The following is a 24,890-nucleotide window of genomic DNA, read 5'->3' on the forward strand; positions in this document are numbered from 1 at the left end:
GGCACAAAAACACACACATAATGAACCGAACCACAGGCACGTGCACAGGCACAAAAACACACACATAATGCACCGAACCACAGGCACGTGCACAGGCACAAAAACACACACATAATGAACCGAACCACAGGCACGTGCACAGGCACAAAAACACACACATAATGCACCGAACCACAGGCACAAAAACACAAAAAGGCAAACACAAAACCATTCAGCCAGCCATCATCTGTCCTTATGTCGTTCAAGGTCCCCGCAGAACATCACACACATTTTATATACTTAAGCAATAAGGCCCGAGGGGGTGTGGTATATGGCCAATATACCACGTCTAAGGGCTGTTCTTACTCACAACGCAACAAGGAGTGCCTGGATACAGCCCTTAGCCATGGTATATTGGCCATATACCACAAGCCCCTGAGGTACCTTATTGCTATTATAAATTGGTTACCAACGTAAATAGAGCAGTAAAAATAAATGTTTTGGCATACCCGTGGTATACGGTCTGATATATCACGGCTGTCAGCCACTCAGCATTCAGGGCTCCAACCACCCAGTTTATAATTGACATTACATGACATTACATGACATGAGCTATTCTCATGTTTGCAGTGTGTTGTTCAAGGTCTTCCTCCAAACACACTAAACATGAATTTATACAGTACATAAACGCTCTGCTAACATGTGACCAAAGACATACAGAATTGTTCGCAATTTGGTTCCTTCCTTTATGTTGTCAAAGCATTCAGTTTTAATATCACAAAAGTTTATACAAACTGTACACATGTGACAAAAACAAACATGCATACACACACAGTAAAGTATAGAGACATTCAGTAATCATCACAAACGTGCATACAGTAGTCAGTAATGCATTCTATTTGACCTTGGGTAAATACCTGCCACTCACTGTACCTGCTAACTCTTTCAAAGAACTTTAGGATAGTGCAGGTAAAAAACTGTCATGATACCCCCCAAAAAAAACAACCTCATCCACATCGGCATCATTACATAGAAGTAGTAACACTGTTTCAGCTGCTACTTTATAATATACAGGGATTATAATGGATATTTTATTTAAGCAAAAATGATGGGGATAATAATGAAATCTTTATGGTACTTGCTTCAAATAATTCAACACAATTGGTGATTACTTGTTACTACATTCAGCCATGTTTCAGCTTGTACTTACCCTTTAAGCTTTACCTTAGACTTGCCCTAATACATTTAAAAAATACCTTCATTCAAAAATGATTGATTGACTGTGCAGCCAACACTGTATGAAGTATACTGACAGTGATTTCACAAAAAGATCTTCAGCCCTATTTCTGGCACACAGCTAGGCCAATAGTTACATAATTAATACATATGACCTTTAACCTGTTATCTGCAGACATCACTGACCTCTTGTCTACTGGGAGGGTTACGGTTACAAGGTTAAATACAGGCCAATGCAGTGCTTATCACCATAGATTGGCAGTTACCTTTCACCTATAATAGTCTGATCATTCCTGGGAAAAACTCACACACACTTTTCCACATGGATACACCTATGCATGCATGTGGTGGCAGGGTGGGCAGGGTAGCCTAGTGGTTAGAGCTTTGGACTAGATAACTGAAAGGTTGCAAGTTCAAATCCCAGAGCTGACAAGGTACAAATCTGTTGTTCTGCCTCTGAACAGGCAGTTACAAAAGAAGAATTTGTTCTTAACTGACTTGCCTAGTTAAATAAAAAAATGCATGCAGTGATTACTTTAATTACTTGTTGCTTTTATTTCTTATCTGTATTTTTTTTTTAAACTTCATTGTTGGTTAGGGGCTCGTAAGTAAGCATTTCACTGTAAGGTCGACACCAGTTGTATTCGGCGCATGTGACTAACAAAATTTGATTTGATATGCTATTCATTTAACCCAACATTGCTCTCAGTCATTGCTCTGACTGAACCACTATTGGACTATGGCCGCATACTATTCTGATGAGTTGGATGTCACTCCATTCTTAACATTACTTATCTGATTCTCAAACATTTGAAATAACAGTAGATATGCAACAGTATACAATAACCAATTGTGTCATTTGTCCTTCATGCATTAACTGAACAAGGCTGCCCTCTTGTGTTGATAAGAGGGACTGCATGCACGAGACTGCTTCAGTTGGGTATACACTGAGCAGGTGAATCCAGGTGAAAGCTGTGTCATCTACACTGATGGATGTCAATAAGGGATCATCAATCAGTGTGGATGAAGGGGAGGAGACAGGTTAAAGAAGGATTTTTGGGATCCTGTCGGCCAACAAGAGGCAGCGGTAGCAACAGGAACGAACGGGCCAGAAATGTCCGGGAGTAGTGAGGACAAAATGGAGGAAATTGAGAAAAAGATGGTGAAGCAACAGCTGTGCTGGAGTGCAAACAATATGGGTGTCAGTTCTGATGATATGGAGCGGGTGGATGAGGATCAAAGACCGGAATAGTCGGTAGTGGAAAGACATAGGAGGAAGTAATATCGTGATACAGAATGCAATGGAGCATCTAGTAAAGAAAGCATAGAGGGAGGGAGCCAAGGTAGGAAGCAAGAGTAATGATGTGTTGGAGTGGAAAGTGGTGACAGTGTTTGATGAGACAACAAGGCCTCATTTACATCCTATCTGACTAACCAATGCCGTAAAGAAAGGGGTGGGTAAAGTGAAATTAGCTCAGTTAATTGGAAATTGTATATTGTTCATATGTTGTGGTAGCCAGGCTCAGCAATAGAAGATTGTGAAAATGGAAAAGCTTAATGGGAAGAAGATTAAAAGCCATGTCCCTGGTGTTTACGCTAGATTGAGGGGAGTCATCACTGGGGTCCCAATATCTATGTCCACAGTTGATATTAAAGAACAAGGGAGGAAGAGTGATTGAGACCAAAAGGTTGATCAGTAGGAAAGAGGGTTAAAGAAGTGGAAGCTTATCTGTGATGCTGAGGTTTGAGAAAGTCTTGCTGGGAAAAGTACAGATAAGATTCCTTAGTTTCAATGTTAAAGAATTTGTCCCATATGCACTGCGGTGTTTTAAATGGCAAGGAATGGGAGATGTAGCTGCTTAGTGTAAAGAAAGAAAATATGTGCCAAGTGCGGAGGGGAATATGATTACGATTTATGTGGAAGCAATGTGAAGGTTATGTGCTGTAATTGTGGGGGAAAGGCTAGAGAAAGGCTAGAGAAAGGCTAGAGAGGCTTCAGAGAGAGGCTAGAGAGGCTTCAGAGATATAGGATCAGTCATGATGTATTGTATGCAGAGGCTATAAAACAGATTGGTAGAACTACAGTGTGGAATGATGAAGCTTCCATGACTGCTCCTGTACTAGGTGGACCTACTGTCAGACTGATGAAGCTTCCATGACTGCTCCTGTACTATGTGGACCTACTGTCAGACTGATGAAGCTTCCATGACTGCTCCTGTACTAGGTGGACCTACTGTCAGACTGATGAAGCTTCCATGACTGCTCCTGTACTAGGTGGACCTACTGTCAGACTGATGAAGCTTCCTTGACTGCTCCTGTACTAGGTGGACCTACTGTCAGACTGATGAAGCTTCCATGACTGCTCCTGTACTAGGTGGACCTACTGTCAGACTGATGAAGCTTCCATGACTGCTCATGTACTAGGTGGACCTACAGTCAGACTGATGAAGCTTCCATGACTGCTCCTGTACTATGTGGACCTACAGTCAGACTGATGAAGCTTCCATGACTGCTCCTGTACTATGTGGACCTACTGTCAGACTGATGAAGCTTCCATGACTGCTCCTGTACTAGGTGGACCTACTGTCAGACTGATGAAGCTTCCATGACTGCTCCTGTACTAGGTGGACCTACTGTCAGACTGATGAAGCTTCCATGACTGCTCCTGTACTAGGTGGACCTACTGTCAGACTGATGAAGCTTCCATGACTGCTCCTGTACTAGGTGGACCTACTGTCAGACTGATGAAGCTTCCATGACTGCTCCTGTACTAGTTGGACCTACTGTCGGGGTAGGTGCTTCTTTCTGATGGTCCTGGCGTCGTTTCGAGGCCTGTTCGGAAATCTTGTTATTTATATGCGGTGTCAAATGACACTTTGATAATGAATAAAGTTGACTTCATAGTTTTTATTGGTAAGGTTATCAATACGACTCGGGTTGTGGAAAGCAGAAATGCCAGTTTGAAGGTTATTGTGGAGACAGCAAAAGAGATATTGGGGGTAACAATGTTACTGTTGAAATGGTTGTTGACATGCTGAACAATCCTATGGGTGGAATGTTTCAGTATGATATAGATAAAGGTTCATGGGGTTGGTGAGGGGAAGAGGTTAGTAGGGATTTATTTGTATTTTATTTCCATGGAAGTACAGAATTGGACAGGTCATGCATGATTGATCGTACATTCCAGCACAGTAGGTGGCGGCATGCACTTAAACGATTGTTTACAGACCTCCATGATATAGAAGAAAGATTTTTCAACCTTGAGACATGGATTGTGTGTGTACCATTCAGAGGGTGAAAGGGCCACCACCCAAAGGTCATCCAGCCAAATTAACAGAACTGTAGGAGTCAACATGGGCCAGCATCCCTGTGGAACGTTTTCGACATCTTGTAGAGTCCATGCCCCGACGAACTGAGGTTGTTTTGAGGGCAAAAGGGGATGCAACTCAATATTCGGAAGGTGATCCTAAACAAATTCTCTGCTCGTCATCACTCATTATTACCTGGCTTGTAAGCTTAAATCCGTGTTCAAATAACAGAAGCTTTATGCTTCTTAGTAGAGTTGTGCCTCTCACTTGTATCAACTAAAGTCTGGAACATAGGCTACATTTATGGGAGTCAGTGAAAGTTGTGCCACCAACCCATTACTTAACTTTACAGAGCTGCAGGTCTCTGAGAGCAGAAATGTCAACCCACTAAAGCATAGTTGTCACTCATTCCATGGAGGGCCTACTGTCTGCAGGTTTCTTGTTTTTCCTTTCAATTAAGACCTAGACAATCAGGTGAGGGGAGTTCTTTACTAGTTAGTGACCTTCGTCAGTCAAGTACAAGGGAGGAGCGAAAACCCGCAGGCCCTTCATGGAATGAGTTTGACAGGTGCTCCAGATCCGGGTTTCCCAATCTCGGTTTAAAGCCCTAGAACCACACAGCTGACTGAAATGATCAAAGCTTGATGAGGTTGATTATCTGAATCAGCTGTGTGGTGCTAGGGAGAAGAAGAAAAAAATTGCACCGGGGGGGGGGGGCCCAGGACCGAGTCATAGGAATGTCATGTATAGAGCCAGCATGATTCGTTACTCTACATAGAACCCTCCTCAATAATATCCTGAATACAATACATTTTGGACCCTCACGGTTATTTCGCTGTGGTGCTGAGGGGCCAGTCACAACATGTTCCATTCAAGGTTACAGGGATAACATTTTCAGACTGCTGTTTCAGATCAAGGCCTCTCATTTAAGACCTACTAGCACCATATTTGTATTACTATAGAACGTCGGTTATGTAATTATAACCCAAGCAATGTCCGTTTTTTCCAGTGGACAATTTGGATGGGATTAGTTTTACCAAACTGCCTCTGTAATTATTTTTTTCCTAATTCACAATGGACCGTTATGATGGAGGCCTGGAGCCTCTTCTAGAAGTGTAGATATATTTATATTATATATAGGCCTAATGGCCTTCAGTTTGGAGAAAGTCAAAATCATGCATATCAGTAAGAACCAGGAACTGTAAGAACCAGGATCAGTAAGAACCAGGAACTGTAAGAACCAGGAACTGTAAGAACCAGGATCAGTAAGAACCAGGAACTGTAAGAACCAGGATCAGTAAGAACCAGGAACTGTAACCGACATGTAATTAATTACCTGACGTTTTTGGCAATTTATCAATTCATTGGCACAATATCGTCCACTTCGTCTTTCAAAAGAGAAGTATGGCACTAGGAAAGTTGATGTATGACAAAACAGATCATTAATCAGTAGGCTACGTGCATATCACTTTGTTTTAAGCATCCATTTTTTTCCCATGTTCTTACCCAAACTGTTAAACGCTGTAATATCCCTCAAAACACAGGGATGACGATTCGCACGGGATAAGTATTATCAGAGGACCTTGGAGTTTGCCGAAAAACAGTAGGTCTTTAGGACTGGGCTAATGACATTCCTGCCAGGTAAAAATGTATGACATGGCAGATTCGGACAGGAGTAATATTACAGATGTGTTGATTTGTGCTCATGCACATAATTACATTACCTGACCTCCTGTAGTAAAACGTATCCTGTCCAAATAGGGCTAAAGAATGGCCTATCCTACACACACCTCCTCCACACTTAGTCTGCCATTAGGGGCAGGCCAATAATATTAAAATGGCATCCTTTCCTCATCTATTTTCCTTTATCTGCACTGATGTGAACATTAACAGGAATTAACATTAACAACAATTTCAAAGATACAGTTAATATCAATCAATTGAAATAAAATAATTAGGCCCTAATCTATGGATTTCACATGATTGGGAATACAGATATGCATCTGGTCACAGATCCCTTTAAAAAAAAGTTGGGGTGTGGATAAGAAAACCAGTCAGTATCTGGTGTGACCAACATTTGTCTCATGCAGCTGGACACATCTACTTCGCATAAAGTTGATCAGGCTGTTGATTGTGGCCTGTGGAATGTTGTCCCACTCCTCATAAAATGCTGTGCGAAGTTTCCAGATATTTGTGGGAACCGGAACACAGCGTTTTACACGTCAATCCAGAGCATCCCAAACATGCTCAATGGGTGACCTGTCTGGTGTGTATGCAGGTAGAACTGGGACATTTTCAGCTTCCAGGAATTTTGTACAGATCTTTGCAACATGGGACCATACATGTGGACTGCGGTTATCAGGCCGGTTGGACGTACTACCAAATTCTCTAAAATGACATTGGAGGCGGCTTATGGTAGATAAATCAACATTTAATTATCTGGCAACAGCTCTCTGGTGGACATTGCTGCAGTCAGCACGTGAATTGCATACTCCCTCAAAACTTGAGACATCTGTGGCATTGTGTTTTGTGATAAAACTGCACATTTTAGAGTGGCCTTTTATTGTCCCAGCACAAGGTGCACCTGTGTAATCATGCTATTTAATCCGCTTCTTGATATGCCACACCTGTCAGGTGGATGGATTATTTTAGCAAAGGAGAAATGCTCACTAACAGGGATGAAAACAAATTTGTCCACACAATTTGAGAGAAATAAGCTTTTTGTAAATTTCTGGGATCTTTTATTTCAACCCATGAAACATGGGACCAACACTTTACATGTTGCGTTTTATATTTTTGTTCAGTGCAAATAGCTCTGGATAACGGAGTCTGTTAAATTACTAAAGTCTGAAATGTAAAAATGCTTGAGTTATAGCAGTCAACAACACTGGATTAACCGTCAACACTTACAATACAGTTTCAGCCAACAGATCTTCAATCAAAGGCATTTATTTTGTGAAAACCTTTTCTCCACACAGCGGCCAAGCATCAGCACTGGTGGTACATTAGCATCAAGACAAGATTTCAAAGATGTTAAACATGGCTATAAAAATGTTCTCACTCACTGAGGAAAATGGTTGTAGAAATACGCTCCGATTCATATCAAAACAGTTAAAATATTATTTACTGGATTATTTACAAAGCCATAGATTATTATAGTCTTATATTTGATTATGAATCATCAACAGTTACACCTCTACAGTGTGACTCGATTCAAAAGTAGTGGAGATTATACCAGAAATCATGTCCACAATTAGCCTGTCAAGGACAGCAACTAAGAAATTGTTTTGCTAGCTAGCCAGAGACCAAATGGCATATTTTGACTTCCAGCACAGTGTTCTCGTTGCACTGTAACAGTTGAATATATGTATAGAGGAGAAAGTAAAATGTTTAAATGAGCCGTATGAAAGATTTTGGGCTCCTGAGTGGCGCAGCGGTCTAAGGCACTGCATTTGGGGCGGCAGGTAGCCTAGTGGTTAGAGCATTGGGCCAGTAACCGAAAGGTTGCTAGATCAAATCCCCAAGCTGTCGTTCTGCCCCTGAACAAGGCAGTTAATCCACTGTTCCCTGGTAGGCCGTCATTGTAAATAAGAATTTGTTCTTAACTGACTTGCTTAGTTAAATAAAGTTTAAATAAAAAATCTCAGCGCAAGAGGTTCGAATCCAGGCTGTATCACATCCGGCCGTGATTGGGAGTCCCATAGGGCGGCACACAATTTGCCTCAGCGTTTGGCTGGTGTAGGCCATCACTGTAAATAAGAATTTGTTCTTAACTGACTTGCCTAGTTAAATAAAGGTTAAAATTTGTTTTAAATAATATAGCATGGCTTTATCCCACTGCTGTGTCATTGCAGCTGAATACACTTATATGTCTAATATAGCTTAATTCGCATCCGGTTCAGTGGCTTTAAATGGCATGGCATTAATACACAATATTGATGTAATTGAGTTATACAAATTGACTTAAGTAGCTTAACAAAAGTACTTACAAGTAGACTAAATCATTTGCTTTTGGGTGAATTCAACAAATGATTAAGTTAAATGGACTGAGTCAATGGACTGAATCAGTAGATGCCCGAGTTGGCTGAATCATTTGCTTAATTGTCATAATCACTGGCTCTGTAAACTCAATTTATTTCACACATGCATAAATGTTAGTAAAATACTCTAATGTGGACATATTACCCATATCAGCACAAGAACACAGCCTGGTTTGCTTCCCTATACAAGCCAATAAATGTCCCCTTTACCCACTTATAAAAAGGACCCTTCACCTCAGTCATTATTATTAAACATTCACACACGGGATGAGAAAATGATTTATTGCACCTCTTCATAGAAATAAAGCTTTATGTTATGGCTTTAATTAACTGAGGAAGAGGTTCCACACATCTAGCTGTACGGTGTTCCTCACGGATAACATTGGACAATAGGCCCATCTCCCAAACCAATGCTGTAGGTACAGATAATCCTATCCAATGGCATCCTTTTGAATACTAACAGGACAGAAACAGTGTGTATAGGGATGTGGAAGCACTTTCCTAATAGAGACCAGGATCCATTTCAAATGCTAATTAAGGTTATAAACTAAGTGCAAGTTATGAAAGAGGACCGTTAGTAGTATTTGTGGACGTGGTCTCTCCCCTTTGACAGAGAAGTTTGGACTTGAGACATGCAAGACAGCTGCTCCTCACAATCATCTGAGAAGATATTATGGATCATCAACATACTTGGGTTTGTCATGTGCTCCCCACAGCTTGTGAGTTCATTAAAATGGAATCCATGAGTTCATGATTCTGGGGAAGTAGATAAAGGGTCATCATTGTCAAAATCCCAAAGTATCCACCCACTGAATGACATTCTGGCTTTCTTTGTGCTGTGTAGCACAAGTTGTATAACTTTCAAAATACAGAAATACACCCGGTATGATGAATTTTGCATCATGATAAATGCATCATACAGGCTGTATTTAGGAAGTTGTACATCTTGAAAACATTTGGGGCTACATCAACAATGGATGAATTAAACAAATACCGAAATATAGTTTTTGGTAGTTTTTCTTTAAAGCCTGGGTAAATCACAACTGACAAACTTCATGAATTTGACTGTGTTTATGCATCTACCTCTGTGTGTGTGTGTACCATTCGGAGTCAACGATGTTCAATGTGCCGGTTCAAAACACTTGCATGGGGAAGGTCCTTCTCAACTACCAAACCAAACGGCTTTTGGAGAATTTTGTGTTTGAACATTTTAGAGCATGAACAGGATACAAAAGACGTAATTCCAATACAACGCTCAATTGCAAATTCTCTCTTTGATTCGAAATACTACTGTTTCAGTCCACCAACCTATATCTGAGCATGATCTGCTCAAAACTCTAAACTTTCCAAGCAAACAGTGTACAGGACCCATCATGCTGCATCCTTAGACACAACAGCACTTCTAGACTTCTACCAGCGGACCTAAAACGTTCTGCCAAAATGCCTCCTTCCAGGCTTGAGCTTGAGGAATGTTCGACTTGAGCTAGAACGTTCAACCAAAAATTCGGGCTTCTTCACGGTTTGAGCTTGAGCCAGGGGTGGACGATGGTGAGGATGGAGAGAACAGAGGAGGCCAGGCCGCAGGCCCCCACGAAGCCCTGGCCAGTAGGGTAGATGCCCAGCCGGTCCAGTGGGATAAACACATCGCATGCATTCTTCAGCAGGTCCAGCAGCAGCGGTGGGTTGCTGCGCAGCACCGTCCCCAGCAGGTGGAACTGTCTGCCGAAGCGTTCGGACAGAAGGGGTAATATGGCCACAGGGAAGGAGGAGGAAGAGGGGTGGGAGAGGTCTCCGTTCTCAGGGGATGGAGAGGAGGTCCAGGTAGCATTTGACCCCCCGTGGGAGGTGCGGGCCTCACGCTCCATAAGCAGGCGGATCTCGTAGGCATCCCGGGTTAGATTGAGCATGAGAGCAAAGAGGTAGTACCTGTAGAGAGAGATGTGTAAGAGCGAGAGAGAGAGATTAATGTAAAACATGAGAGACAGTAAAGATAGTGCAAGGCCAGAAGAGAGGATGTAGAAGACATTAAATAAAAGAAGAAGTGGCAGAGGGAAAAGAAGAGGGTGAGTTAGAGGAAGAATTAGAGAACGAAAGTGATAGAAAATACACTATATAAACAAAAATAAGTCGACACCCCTTCAATTTAGTGGATTCGGTTATTTCAGCCACACCGGTTGCTGACAGGTGTTTAAAATCGAGCACACAGCCATGCAATCGCCATAGACAAGCATAAGCAGAAGAATGGCCTTACTGAAGAGCTGTCATAGGATACCACCTATCCAACAAGTCAGTTCGTCAAATTTCTGTCCTGCTAGAGCTGACCCGGTCAACTGTAAGTGCTATTATTGTGAAGTGGAAAACGGCTAGGAGCAACAACGGCTCAGCCGCGAAGTGGTAGGCCTCGCAAGCTAAAAATTGTCTGTCCTCGGATGCAATGCTCACTACCGAGTTCCAAACTGCCTCTGGAAGCAAAGTCAGCACAACAACTGTTAGTCGGGAGCTTCGTGAAATTGGTGTCAATGGCAAAGCAGCCACACAAACCTAAGATCACCATGCGCAATGCCAAGAGTCGGTTGGAGTGGTGTAAAGCTCGCTGCCATTGGACTCTGGAGCAGTGGAAACACGTTCTCTGGAGTGATTAATCACGCTTCCCCATCTGGCAGTCGGACGGACGAATTTGGTGGATGCCAGGAGAACGCTACCTAACCCAATGCATAGTGCCAACTGTAAAGTTTGGTGGAGGAGGAATAATGGTCTGGGGCTGTTTTTCATGGTTTGGGCTAGCCCCCCCCCCTAGTTTCAGTGAAGAATAATCTTAACGATACAGCATACAATGACATTCTAGACGATTTAGTTTGAGAAAGACTCTTTCCTATTTCAGCATGACAATAACCCTGTGCAAAAAGCAAGGTCCATACAGAAATCGTGTGGAAGAACTTGACTGGCCTGCACAGAGCCCTGAGCTCAATTCCATCTAACACCTTTGGCCCGCAGACTGCGAGCCAGGTCTAATTGTCCAACATCAGTGCCCGACCTCACTAATGCTCTTGTGGCTGAATGGAAGCAAGTCCCCGCAGCAATATTCCAACATCTAGTGGAAAACCTTCCCAGAAGAGTGGAGGGTGTTATAGCAGCAAAGGTGGGACCAACTCCATATCAATGCAAATGACTTTGGAATGAGATTTTCGGCAAACAGCTGTCCACGTACTTTTGGTCATGTAGTGTAGCTCTAGGGAGAGAATGTAGGCAACAACTGCCAATAATAGTAAAGTTCACTACAGAACTTATAATGCCCTTGGACAACTCAAATACACTGACTCCCAATACAGTTTAGGACTTAAGGTTCCCAATTATAAACAGTCACCTGAAGGATCTCTGGCTCCACTTGTCCTGGTCCAGTTTGGGCAGGAGGCCCACTTTGCCAGCCCACAGCACGTTGTCACAGGCGAAGTACATAGCCTTGTTGAGGTGGGCCACGGTCAGGCAGAGACGTAGCACGCTGTCTGAGAGGTGCACCGCACGCTTCGCTGCCTCCACAGCCTCTGCAGAGTTCCCCAGACGCATCACTGGAGAGAGAGAGAGAGAGAGATGAGACCCAGGAAACTGAATTGAGGCACAGTGAAATACCAATGGAGAGTAAGCCTGAGCCATAATCCTGAGACACAGAGGTGCAGCAATGACTTACAAACATTGACTTACACTTCCTTGTTAGGCTCATATGTGTTTCCAGTTGTTTCACCATCTTCAGGAGCTGAACGCCTGACCCACCCTTCTGGAGAGTGTAGCCTAGCAACGTACAGGCATACTGTGCAGCCCTGTGTGAACACAGAAAATTAATGTGTGTCAAAATCTGATTATATCTATTTTGCTATAGTTTAGTCATTGTTTACATCTTGTGATGAATAACTTGGGCACAATGTGTGTTTTCATGTCAATGGCAACTGGTATTTTAATGTAGCTAGCCATCAGTATAATTGGGACTATGCCCACTTGATAAGGAAAGGCTGGACATTAGCATTGTGCATGAGACCCCCTCAATTCGAATCCAAAAATCAGCTGTGGCGCAGTAATTTACCCAATAAAACGGGAAAACAGGCAGTGACAACCGCAGCCCAAAAACGACTTTTTATCAATGTATTTTTTGTTATTTGTATTTTTTCGTCCTCTTATACATTCGTATTTTGTATGCTCATGGATATCAGTTTACATTGACTACGAATGTACGTGCTAGCTAGCTGATATTAGCGGACTAAACTCCCTAGCTACTGTATTCGCGTAATGAATTTAACTTGAAACCTACCAGCTGATTCTGACTTGTTGACATGACATACTACTGTCTGAGAAATCTCAACTCTCATATGACATTTTTCCTAGCTACTGTACCTGAAAACGCGCTCCTTGGCTTGGCTCTGCGAGCTGAATCGAACCCAAGAGTCCATTCTCACTACCACTTCCGCTCACTTACAACCGTGGATTAGGCCTGTGCTTTGTTAGCTAGCAACGTCCTATACCGTCTTCTGGCAAGAGCAGCCCAATGCTATATACACAGTTCAATATGTCCACAATGTGCCCCACACGTCTGCCAACACTTTGTAAAATGTAGAGTTATTTGTTTACTAAAGAGTTAGCTTCACATCACCTTTACCCATGGACGGAAACTGTGGAGGGACACAATAGCGAAAGACCTTTCCCAGGGTAATCATTAGCTCCGTAATTTAACTGATAGGAAGTTCGTGCACAGCACATTGATTGTATTGTTCATGGCATTAATCGATTCGTGATTTTTTTTTGTGCAGCACGCTATTGTATAAGCGATAACATAAATGAAAACGAACGATTGTAGTTATTCGAACACAACAGTCAGGCCAAGGCAACTCATTACCGTGGATTATATTTGCTGCGAAACCTCATACCGCCACATGGGGGTGACTCACACACACAGAGAGGCCAGACAAAACACACAACCAATTTGGAAAAAAATGGCAGTACATTTTATTTTAGTGTGTTAATAGAAAATAAATTAAGGAAAACAATCATGATCAAGAGGAATACAACAAACACAAAACATAATATACTCCCATATGTGGCACTACCAGATCCACGGAGTGCTGAAATAATAAGTGCACAACCGTTGTACTACAGGTCAGGGGGTAATAAAGGAGTGTGAATCACTCTGGAGAGGTACTGTACTTGGCATTATCTCTATTTACTGAAACACTATAAAACATTGTATGATGACAACCCTGTTGTAGGCGGAGCAAAATTAAAATGCCAGCTACGCCCATCAAATTCCATTCTAGTGGACCATATTAGGCAATGCTGCACATTAATGTCTTGTCAACATCAACACCACCTGTGTATTAAATATCCTCAGCAACTCAGTTCACAACTGTCAAAGTATTCCCACTGCAACATGGCACCAGTCCTGAGTACAGGCTGGTCAGCTTACAAACACAAAGCAATAACCCATGAAGGCTTTTCAATTGAAATGGAGAGGAACCTCAATGCTATCAGAACATCTTGTTTTCATCATCTTCTATATTACAATCTTTTCATTCTTTCCATTTCCTTGGCTGGAAAGATACTCCACATCCTTTGGGACTCTCCCTCTAATCTTCAAACTCACGTCTCATACCCCTTCGCAATTTCCCAACCGCCTTTAAATCAAACTTCAAGCTCACTCCTCAATACCTGCCACTTTACCTACTGTATGACCTTCTCAGCCTAGTATTTGCTCCCTTCCCCATAATATCTACCTCTCTTCAAGCGCTCATCCCTCCAGGACTGCAACCCCTTTCCTCCCTCCCTCCCTACACAGTTTCACCTAAACATCTCATCTCTGGCTCTCCATCAAATAGAAATGTTGTAACTTCAGGCAAACCCCACGCTGTCTCAGCATTTTAAAAATATTAAACACTACAGTCATTGGTTTAATTGGATACTAAAATGCTAACGTCGGCTGTTGTTAAAAGCCAGACCTCAATTTCAGCACAATGAGCATACGGTACATCAGCATGGTTCCTGCCTTCTCTAATGCGCACAAGAGGCTAATCTCTTCAGTAACAATTGTTAGTTTCGTTGCTGTTGCAAACACTCATAATCTAACTCGGACTAGAGTCATTAGTCTCCTCGTGGGAGTTGGAACTAGGAATTGGGGTTGTAAGGGTACCACTGGAGGACTGTCGTATCCCACAGTGCCCCTCTCTCAGTGCTCGGAGTGCTGTTTCTTGTGGAAGGTGGAGCGCATGCGGCTCCAGAACGAGTGGTTCCTCCTGGTCTTCCTCTCACTGCCACGGACCGACTCGGCCTCGCGTTGGCGAATCTGGCGGACCAGGGCGGCGAAAACCTCGTCGATGTAGTAGCGAAATGCCGCAGAGGTCTCGAAGAAGGGGCACTGGAACTCCCTGGCCAGCTCCTTCCCCTCCTCTACTGACACCTAGTGGAGTGGAGGGAAATACCATGTTGAAAGCCAGTATACAGATAAAAACTACAGACAGGAGACCATTTTTATATACAGTATATGTACCAAACAGAGTATATGTTACGGTAAGTGTGTGGATCTACAGGTTCCCTGTCTCCTTGGTAAATCTACAGATTCCCCGTCTCCTTGGTAAATCTACAGATTCCCCTTCTCCTTGGTAAATCTACAGATTCCCCGTCTCCTTGGAAATCTACAGATTCCCCTTCTCCTTGGTAAATCTACAGATTCCCCGTCTCCTTGGTAAATCTACAGATTCCCCGTCTCCTTGGAAATCTACAGATTTACCCTGGAATCTATATATTTATCATACCAGTCAGACAGGCAATCTGTAAATCTCCCAGTAAATGTGTAAAGATAGGCCTTTTGAATAGTAGTAAGATTTTAATGCCGCCAGATAGTGGGCAAAACCTACTTTAGTGCCAAGACTACCAATGTGCGTCCACCCCCCCTTCCTTCCCACAATTCTCACCTGTCGGAGATGGGTCAGGTCAGACTTGTTGCCCACAAGTACCACTGGTGTGTTGGCGGTGCGGCGCACACGATCAATGAGCTGCTTGAACTGGCGCGCCTCCTGTAAGCTCCGCCTATCTGTGATGGAGTAGGAGATGATGAAGCCCTCGCCCGCCCGCATGTACTGGTCCCGCATGGCTGTAAACTCCGCCTGGAGAGGGACGCGTGTGTGTGTGAGAGAGAGAGAAAGAAAGAGGCAAAAGTGGAGCGAGTAATTAAGGACTGGAACAGAAAGAATAACAGCAAAATGCTTAGATAACATGACCTATGCAGATGCTACACATACACCCACACATTCATGTACTGGTATGAGTGTGAACACCTGAGAGCATCCAGAGAATCAATCACCAATACATCGGTCTGTCCTACAAGCTACTAGAGGAAGAACATGGAGACCCACTGAAAAATATTTGAATTTAGATTACTCAGAAGTTAAGGGTCACTTGAGACAGTGGACTGTCGGGGTCACTCAGAGCATTAGCTCTCTAAACACAATGCCCTGTGTGTGGACACTTCCCTGAATTTGGTCCGGTATGAACAAACCCAGTCATGGGCATGTATTATAGAACATGTACATGACCATATATAGAACATGACTAACCTCACAAGTGAGCCATGCAAGAGTCTATGGATGAGTCAGACAGGCAAAGACGTGGTGCGGGGAGCGGGTGAGAAAGGCAGATTATGTAAGTAAAAGAAGGGAGAAGATGGGAGTGAGCACTGCTTAAAACAGAAGCTGAGAAGAGTAAAGACTTGGATGTAATGACGATGAAGGGGAGATATGTTCTTCTGGGTGTACTTTGATAAATAATCATCTTACATTGCCAATGATAAGGTATCATGCTAATAAGAATGATTTAATTGAATGTAATTGAGAGACAAGGACAGACAATCAGAAATGATTGATTTTATAGGAAAGCGAGCATCAGGATAGGCGGAGCGGGTTTCCCCTCCTCTATCAGATCTAATGTGAAAAGACTAGACAGATTAAAGCAAATTCCCAGTCCTTCCAAGGTATTTTTTCCATATTGCTTTCACCTATCCTATGTTTACAGATCAGTAGAGGAAGGAGAGGAGGCGAGGAAGTCATATTAGACTATCGAGAATGAGATGCAACCAAAGAAGGTGGAGGCATGACGTTTTTAATGGAAGCCCTTTGTGAGGAAGTTACCTGTCCTGCTGTATCCAGGATGTCCAGGTTGGCTGGTTCATCATCGATGCGGATCTGTGTCTTGTATGCATCCTCTAGGAGAGACATTGAGTGGCATTTTAATGGCTATACAAGATAATTGTGTAGTTACGTCATAGGCCGTGGTTCATCGACTCTGGTCGATGCTACGCAGCGTGCATGTGCGCTTTATCAAGTCACGCCAGGTGTTCTCTTGTTTTGGACTTGCGGTTCCTTGTATGAGTTCTGACATTTCAGGCTCGCAAGGTAAGTATTGTTCTTGGAACCATGGGGTCTATACCCTATATGGGGCTCTGACAGTTCAGGCTTCTCAGGTAAGTATTAGGGGAAAGGTGAATTCTGTATCCCCTTTTCGGAGCCGGTGGAACCTGTGTGTGCTTGGGGTGCCGTGGGCCTCCTTGTTTGGTACCCTCTGAGCCAGCTTGGGGAGTGATTGTATGTACCCATAGTATGTTATACAGAGTAACCAACTGAAAGGGAACATACAGTTATTAATATAACTAATGAAGACTGGAACGAGGTAGAACATATTTTGGCCACCAACGTCGGGGGATTTGTGCTCACTGAAAAACAGTTCTGAATTGAGGAAATGGATGTGAGCCCCGGTATTATAGCCAGGAAGGCGGGGCATCTGAGGGTGGGCCTCGGCATTCATTGGCCCGTTAGGCGTGATTTCAGTTTTTCAAGTGAATATTATTGGTTGTTGACTGCCCGTAGTGTTATACCTCATTCCCTCCTTCAGTAAGTTTTGTTGATGGTGGTGGAAAACGCTGTCTCAAGAGCTGCTCTAGAATCTTCCTTAAGTGTTCAATTGGGTTGAGATCTGGTGACTGAGAGCGGTCATAGCATATGGTTAACATTTTCCTGCTCATCAAACCACACACACTGACAAACCACCAAGCCCTGTGGATGGAGGCATTGTCATCCTATGGGGGCATAGCCATGGTGGCCAAAATAATGGCCTGCCCAGTATTTTTTATATATGACCCTAAGCATGATGGGATGTTAATTTCTTAATTAACTCAGGAACCACACCTGTGTGGAAGAACCTGCTTTCAATATACTTTGTATCCCACATTTACTCAACTTTTATCATTATTCTGGCAGTTACCTGCATACACATCTATCTACTCACCAGACAGTTTATTAGGTACACCCATCTAGTACTGGGTCGGACCTTTCTTTGCCTCCAGAACAGCCTGAATTATTCAGGTGATGGATTCTACAAGTCAGACACGTTCCACAGGGATGTTGGTCTACGCTGACGCGATGGAATCACACAGTTGCCCCAAACTAGACGGCGGTACACCACCGCTAACACCAGGCAGAATAGACTCATGCTGCTTATGTCAAATCCTGACTCCGGGATTTGTCAGACTCAGCTGTCCGGTGTTGGTGTTGCGTGTCCGCTGAAGTCGCTTCTTCTTGTTTTTATCTGATAGGAGTGGAACCCGGTGTGTTCGCCTGCTGCAGTAGCCCACCCGTGACAACAATCGACAAGTTGTGCGTCCCAAGATGCCGTTCTGCATACCACTGTTGTACAGCGCCGATATTTGTCTGTTCGTGGCCTGCCTGTTAGTGTAGCACATGGGGTGTGTGAAACTTACTCCTCAGCCTGAAGTATGCCCATTGCGCCAGCAAATAGCTAGCTTTTCACGTAGCGCAGACTGGTAAGACGCTTCAGGAGGGCGGTCACATGTGCTAGCAAGTCAGAGGTCCCGAGTTCGCGCCAGGTATGGGCTGAAACGGGAGGAAGTGGTACTCGCTAAGCAAGCAACGTGATCTTTTACAGCGCAACGTCCTTGCCATTCTCTTTCGCCCACAGGACTTCCACTGACTGGATTTTTTGTTTGTCGCACCATTCTCGGGAAACCATACACACTGCCGTGCATGAAAAGCCCAGGAAGGCGGCCGGTTTTAGAGGAACTGGATCCGGCGTGCCTGGCCCCGATGATCATACCACGCTCAAAGTCGCTTAGGTCACTAGTTTTGCCCATTCTAATGTTCAATTGAACAGTAACTGAATGCCTCGATGCCGGTCTGCTTGCTTTATATAGCAAGCCACGGCCATGTGACTCCTGCACTTTCCATGACAGGTGAATCAAGATTTTGCCTTACTGATGTCACCTCTTAAATCCACTTCAAATCAGTGTAGATGAAGGGGAGGACACCGGTTAAAGAAGGATTTGTAAACCTTGAGACAATTGCAACATGGATTGTATGTGTGCCATTCAGAGGGTGAATGGGCAAATCAAAAGATTTAAGTGCCTTTGAACGGGGTATGATAGTAGGTGCCAGGCGCACCGGTTTGAGTGTATCTAGTATCTATCTAACTGCAACGCTGCTGGGATTTTCATGCTATTTCCTGTGTGAATCAAGAATGGTCCACCACCCAAAGGACATCTAGCCAACTTCACAACTGTGGAACGCATTGGAGTCAACATGGGCCAGCATCCCTAAGGAACACTTTCGACACCTTGTAGTCCAATTGAGGCTTTTCTGAAGGCAAACGGGGGTGAAACTCAATAGTAGGAAGGTGTTCCTGATGTTTTGTACACTCAGTGTATGTAAATACAGTACCAGTCAACAGTTTGGACACACCTACTCATTCAAGGGATTTTCTTACATTATTACTATTTTCTACATTGTAGATTAATAGTGAAGACATCGAAACTATAAAATACATATGGAATCATGTAGTAACCAAAAAAATGTTAAACAAATCAAAATATTTGATATTCTTCAAAGAAGCCACCCTTTGACAACTCTTGGCATTCTCTCAACCAACTTAATGAGGTAGTCACCTGGAATGCATTTCAATTAACAGGTGTGCCTTGTTAAAAGTTTATTTGTGGAATTTCTTTCTTTCTTAATGCGTTTGAGCCAATCGGATGTCATGTGACAAGGTAGGGGTGGTATACAGAAGATAGCCCTATTTGGTAAAAGACCAAGTCCATATTATGGCAAGAGCAGCTCAAATAAGCAAAGAGAAACAACAGTCCATCATTACTTTAAGACATGAAGGTCTGTCAATACGGACAATTTCAAGAACTTTGAAAGTTTCTTCAAATGCAGTCGCAAAAACCATCAAGCGCAATGATGAAACTGGCTCTCATGAGGAACGCCACAGGAAAGGAAGACCCAGAGTTTTTATTTTTTATTTCACCTATTTTAACCAGGTAGGCCAGTTGAGAACAAGTTCTCATTTACAACTGCGGCCTGGCCAAGATATAGCAAAGCAGTTACCTCTGTTGCAGAGGAAAAGTTTGTTAGAGTTACCAGCCTCATAAATTGCAGCCCAGATTAATGCTTCACAGAGTTCAAGTAACAGATACATCTCAACATCAACTGTCCAGAGGAAACTGTGTGAATCAGGCCTTCATTCTCGAATTTCTGCAAAGAAACCACCACTAAAGGACACCAATAAGAAGAAGAGTCTTGCTTGGGCCAAGAAACACCAGCAATGGACATTAGACCGGTGGAAATATATGTCCTTTGGTTTGATGAGTCCAAGTTTGAGGTTTTTGTTTCCAACCACCGCATCTGTGAGACGCAGGTTAATGACCCAACACACCTTCAGACTGTGGAAGGGCTATTTGACAAAGAAGGAGAGTGATGGAGTGCTGCATCTGATGGCCTGGCCTCCACAATCACCCAACCTCAACCAAATTAAGATGGTTTGGGATGAGTTGGACGACAGAGTTAAGAAAAAGCAGCCAACAAGTGCTCAGCATTTGTGGGAACTCCTTCAAGACTGTTGGAAAAGCATTCCAGGTGAAGCTGGTTGAGAGAATGCCAAGAGTGTGCAAAGCTGTCCTCTAGGCAAAGGGTGGCTAATTTTTTGTGTGGTTTAGAAGGCCAAATTTGAGCAAATAGGAGTCGCCGTATTTTGATCAGAGACCAAGCACTCTCACCTATGGTGGGGTCATGGTCTTCAGGGAACCTGTGGCTGATAAACTGCATTATAATAGCTGAGGAGAGAGAGAGAGAGAGTCAAGTTTTAACAAGCTTCATAGGCACTGCATCAATAATCCAAAAAGGAGAAATCAGAAACAAACTACAAGTAGATCAGAAAACAGAGTGGAAGAAAGAGAGAGAGAAAGAAAGGGTGATGTAGAGGGATTATGACATCAATACGGGAGACTTTATTATATTTCCCAGGTTGTATCACACACACTTCCCCTCCCTCTCGTCTCTTTGTTGTTCTTCCTCCAGGCATGCAGTGGTTCACGCACATAGATAGCACACACACACACACCTCCGCTGCATCCGTGTACACCCACTCTAGTTTCCATGACAATAACTTGCACAGATGAAATCAGAATTACGCTTGTTTTTCTGACCCATCTCTCCCTCCATCCCTCTGTATCCTCCCTCTCTCCGATGTTTTTACTACTTTGCTGTGCACCTATACCAGGTGAACACTGCCAGTCTCCACAGCAACAGTAGCCAAGAAGAGGAAGGCGGTTGCTAGGCACTGATGCGTCTTCCTGACAACAGGCACCCAAAAGGCACCCCAGACTGCCGTAAAAGGCAGCCAACGCCCATGCTTACGAGAACTCTGACTGCCTGACTGCACTTGGAGGGTGGGTGTGTGTGTGGGTGTGTGTCTTTCTTTCTCACACACAAACATCTCATTCATGAAAAAAAAAACAAGAGGACATTAGGAAAAGTAATGTAAATCAAGACCGAGTTGAAGAAGAATAGTCGAAGTCAGAGATAATACATAAAAAAAGAGAAAGACAGAAACAAAGACATGCACTGAGTAAGAGTGAAGAGTACAGTTAAGTGTAATTATGAGTGTGTGTGTGTGTACTCACCGCTCTTCCCCACTCCCCCCTCTCCCAGCATCACCAGCTTGTACTCGCGGGAGAGGCCCCCAGAGCCTCGCGATGACTCCATTTACACTTTGAAGAGATAGAGGCGGTGATTAATACACATATACCCTTTACACACACAGGAACCGGCACATATCGACACCCAAATAATTCACATAAATATACACATTTTTGGTCCCAGTCTATTAAGCCTGGGACTATTGAATAGAACTGTATAAGAGAGTGTACAGAGTTTAAAGTGACTAACACACAGTACCACACGTGCCAAAGTGCAATCGTGCCATCATGTGTAAAGCGCTGAAGCTGCTGACAAGAGATGAGGGAGATGGAAAGAGAGAGAGAGAGAGACACACACTGAGAAACTTGAACCTCAATATCCATTCACTGTTGAAATGGACCACTGAACCATATAGTAGATCTACTGAATGGCGATGAAACAGGTGAACGAGTTTTCAGGGACAGAAGTGGAGCTATACAGCCAAGTCTAGTCTACTTTGCCACCCTTAGAAATAAAAACTATTCAACTCATCTGAATAGGCCACTATTGTCATCGCCTCAGATCCATTTGGTGTGTATGTAGATTGACTTATGAGAGTCAGATGACTTCAGTTTTTTAATTGGTCTACGCAGCAGCCAGCAGCAGCCAGCAGCACTCACGCGGAAAGAGGAACCGACTCGTATCGACTTGATGGGGCAATCATGTGATTTCTCGGTGGAAGGCGAATGTGTGACATTGACCACCACAACCCCAGGCAATGTCATCAAACCTATTATTGCCATTTTCCATAGCGATGTCGCCTAGCTTTCCCTTACCAAATTTTTTTACTATATTAAACTTTAATTTCAATTGTCAGAATAAATTAATGATATATTTATAAGTGATAAATAGGCCTACATAAGCACATATTTACTTATCATTAGGGCCTAGGCTAATAACGGTAGACCTATGAATGGATCACATTATCTCAATGATGGAATGCGGAGACAAAATATTTTACAAAGCCGGTTCATTGTTGTCAGGACAGAGGCAGATTGAACAGACAGCATTTGGGAGGTTAAAAATAGATGTTCATATCCGCTTGAGAGCAGCTACGTTTTTTTACTCGGTTTTATGTCAAATATGAGGTCTGAACTTCAATAACGACTGAGCTCATGTCCGTGCACCATTGCCCAACGTTTGATCCAAAAACACAAAGGAGTGGATGGTATTGTAGTATATTGCCGAGTTGTTGTTTCCTCCCTCGCCCTGACAACATCACTACACGGGCTCCGTGATTCAAGGGAGTCTCCAGGCTTCAGATGGCTCAGGCCTCGAAGTTTGTTATTGAAATGCAGATTAAATATATACTCGCTGTACTAGCCTTATTCAACGCCCAAAGTTAGGGAATTTCATTTTTATTGTACTTTTATTGCGCTTAGTTTGGTTAAAAGTTTGTTGCACTATTGTCACTTTGTTATAGACTACAATGTTACAAACAGTGAGTCGGCTACATTGTTTCAGCTGCCAAAAATATTAAAAATATTTGCTAAACAAGGAATGAGATTAACACTGTTTCAAATCATTGGATCTCTGACAAAGGCGCAGTGAAAACTGCATCCGTTGCAGTCGCTGAAATAGAACAACCATTTGATATACTTTATTGGCTACTTTGAAACAGGATAACCGGATAAACAACAACATTTTAGAGCGCAATAGTGAACCTTCAAAAGACTACTCAAGTAGATAAATGAATTGTGTGGCTGTATGTGACAAGGGATTTGGGGGGGAAAAGTAGACTAACTTTTGTAAACTTTACATGTAAAGTCCTTCTAAAATCAAGTGTAGCCTACGAACCGATAAAATGTAAAACAAGCTGCATGGATTTGTTAGCCTAACTGTTTGCAGATCAGTGTTCAAAACAGACATTGAAAACATTGTTTCGTGTAATTACAAACGAACAACATTAATATTGTTGACTGCGAAAAAAGCTAATGATTGAACATCTGCAAACATAAATAGCCAACTGACTTTATGCATGCATGAATAGAAATGAGCGACTCACCTGTGTCACAGAAGTTCTTTCCTCATAATTGCTGAAATTACGTCTATGGTTATTTAGTGCTTGATGTTTGATAATTCATGCCGCAAAATGATCTAACTGTAAACAGCGCGAGCAGTCTGTAAACGCTACGTGACAGGGTCCCACCGCCCGTCGTCTCAGCGGCTGTGACTTTTCAGTAGAGTTGGACAGCCTTGAAATGTACCTTTGAAGTTCAGTTAGGCACTGTTACACACGGGTAACGAATGAATAGGCCCACTAAAACGCAATTTCATATATTTTAAGGTTTCTCGTAATAGAATATAATAAAGACACTACCATATTGTTGTTGAGAGGCACATGGTCAGTGATGTTGCAGCAGCCCTGGATGGGAGGCACTTTTGGGTTAACAGTCTTGTTCTAGGGCACAAAGGCAGTGGTTAGGACCTGGGATCAGATACCAGCAGCCCTCCAGGTGCCAGTTCACTTCCCATTTCTGTAATCTCCTGGCCTGTCTTGAACCAGCAACTGTCTCTCTAACATCTAGGCTACGTGCCATGCGTAGGTGGGGGTGTACAGTGCATTCGGAAAGTATTCAGACCCCTTAACTTTTTCCACATTTTGTTACATTACAGCCTTATTATAAAATGTATTAAATCTACACACAATACCCCATAATGACAAAGCAAAAACAGGTTTTTAGAATTTTTTGCAAATGTACTACAAATAAAAACAAAACTTATTTACATAAGTTTTCAGACCCTTTGCTATGAGACTCGAAATTGAGCTCAGGTGAATCCTGTTTCCATTGTTCATCCTGTGGTAAATTAAATTGATTGGACATGATTTGGAAAGGCGCACACCTGTCTATATAAGATCCCACAGTTGACAGTGCATGTCAGAGCAAAAACCAAGCCATGAGTTTGAAAGAATTGTCCGTAGAGTTCCGAGACAGGATTGTGTCCAGGCAAATATCTGGTGAATGGTACCAAAAAATGTCTGCAGCATTGAAGGTCCCCAAGAACACAATGGCCTCCATAATTTTTCAATGGAAGAAGTTTGGAACCACCAAGACTCTTCCAAACAGAGCAAGCGGGGTGAAGGGCCTTGGTCAGGGAGGGGACCAAGAACCCGATGGTCACTCTGACAGAACTCCAGAGTTCCTCTGTGGAGATGGGAAAACCATCTCTGCAGCACTCCACCAATCAGGCCTTTGTGATAGAGTGGACAGACTGAAGCCACTCCTCAGTAGAAGGCATATGACAGCATGCTTTGCGTTTGCCAAAAGGCA

The 24,890-nt window shown here is 43.1% G+C and overlaps 2 protein-coding genes across 3 annotated transcripts; both read right to left on the bottom strand.

Annotated features, from left to right (window-relative positions):
• Positions 1–7,236: 7,236 nt before the first annotated feature.
• LOC139392024 (peroxisomal membrane protein 11B-like) lies at positions 7,237–13,448 on the bottom strand. 2 transcript variants are annotated; one of them, XR_011629631.1, is made up of 5 exons: positions 12,947–13,448; positions 12,263–12,378; positions 11,928–12,129; positions 7,857–10,489; positions 7,310–7,817 (listed from the first exon to the last, which is right to left on the bottom strand). XR_011629631.1 is itself a non-coding variant. In XM_071139667.1 (4 exons), the coding sequence occupies exons 1-4, from the start codon at positions 13,000–13,002 to the stop codon at positions 10,078–10,080; spliced, it is 786 nt and encodes a 261-aa protein (XP_070995768.1). In that variant the 5' UTR covers positions 13,003–13,448; the 3' UTR covers positions 7,237–10,077. The 2 variants fall into 2 exon arrangements, 1 of the variants encoding a protein (XP_070995768.1); XM_071139667.1 differs by having other exon boundaries at positions 7,237–10,489.
• An 89-nt stretch (positions 13,449–13,537) lies between these two features.
• Positions 13,538–23,780, bottom strand: LOC139392262 (GTP-binding protein Rit1-like). Its single transcript, XM_071140118.1, has 6 exons — positions 23,624–23,780; positions 21,564–21,650; positions 20,658–20,714; positions 16,726–16,799; positions 15,514–15,705; positions 13,538–14,999 (listed from the first exon to the last, which is right to left on the bottom strand). Exons 2-6 carry the CDS (start codon positions 21,643–21,645, stop codon positions 14,769–14,771), a joined length of 636 nt encoding a protein of 211 aa, XP_070996219.1. The 5' UTR covers positions 21,646–21,650; positions 23,624–23,780; the 3' UTR covers positions 13,538–14,768.
• Between the last annotated feature and the right edge of the window lie 1,110 nt (positions 23,781–24,890).

This window comes from Oncorhynchus clarkii, chromosome 32 (assembly GCF_045791955.1).
Source record: "Oncorhynchus clarkii lewisi isolate Uvic-CL-2024 chromosome 32, UVic_Ocla_1.0, whole genome shotgun sequence".
NCBI lineage: Eukaryota > Metazoa > Chordata > Actinopteri > Salmoniformes > Salmonidae > Oncorhynchus > Oncorhynchus clarkii.